We start from the raw sequence: 494 nt of genomic DNA, 5'->3' as shown, positions 1-494 counted from the left end.
CGGTGGGAAATCTCCTTTTGGAAACATCATTTAAGGCGGGCCGATCCCGATGAGAAAACAACGTGGCTGGCAGACCGGCCTCCGGGGAAAACGGGCTCCCAGCCCGGGGGCATCGGCCAGGCCACAGGAGGCCTGGCGGTTCCCGGCGGCAGGAGGGAGGCCTGGGATTCCAGACTCGGGCCTCCCGGGCCCGGCTCCTCGCGCAGATTCCCCGCCCCTCCCCGTAGCCTCGGCCGCTGGCCAGGTGTTGGGGCCCCCGCCTGGCGGCTGCCTCCTCGCCACCGCCGCCGCCACCGCGCCGATAAATCAGCCAAGTAATTGCCAAACGTAAACTCCAGTTACTTAAGTGTCCTCCGAGGGGTAATCTCGTCTGTCCCTATAAATCCCGACCGAGCTCGCGCTCATCGGCTCTCCGGCCCTGCGCGCGCGCCCGCTCCAAGGGGGCGCACGGCCCACCGGAGCCCACCCGGCGCCCGAGGCCGCAGCTGTCCTCA

General features: G+C 68.6%; 1 protein-coding gene across 1 annotated transcript in view; it reads right to left on the bottom strand.

The window, feature by feature from the left end:
- Window positions 1–494, bottom strand: part of ZIC5 (Zic family member 5) — a 7,367-nt gene that overhangs the window by 3,493 nt on the left and 3,380 nt on the right. The window contains exon 5 of the mRNA XM_010831557.1: window positions 391–490. Coding sequence (XP_010829859.1) covers window positions 391–490 — 100 coding nt within the window. The remainder of the gene's footprint in view (window positions 1–390; window positions 491–494) is intronic.

The sequence above is a fragment of the Bison bison genome, unplaced genomic scaffold, assembly GCF_000754665.1.
Source record: "Bison bison bison isolate TAMUID 2011002044 unplaced genomic scaffold, Bison_UMD1.0 scf7180017864527, whole genome shotgun sequence".
In the NCBI taxonomy this organism is placed as follows: Eukaryota; Metazoa; Chordata; class Mammalia; order Artiodactyla; family Bovidae; genus Bison; species Bison bison.
This window is presented reverse-complemented; position numbering and strand designations above follow the sequence as displayed.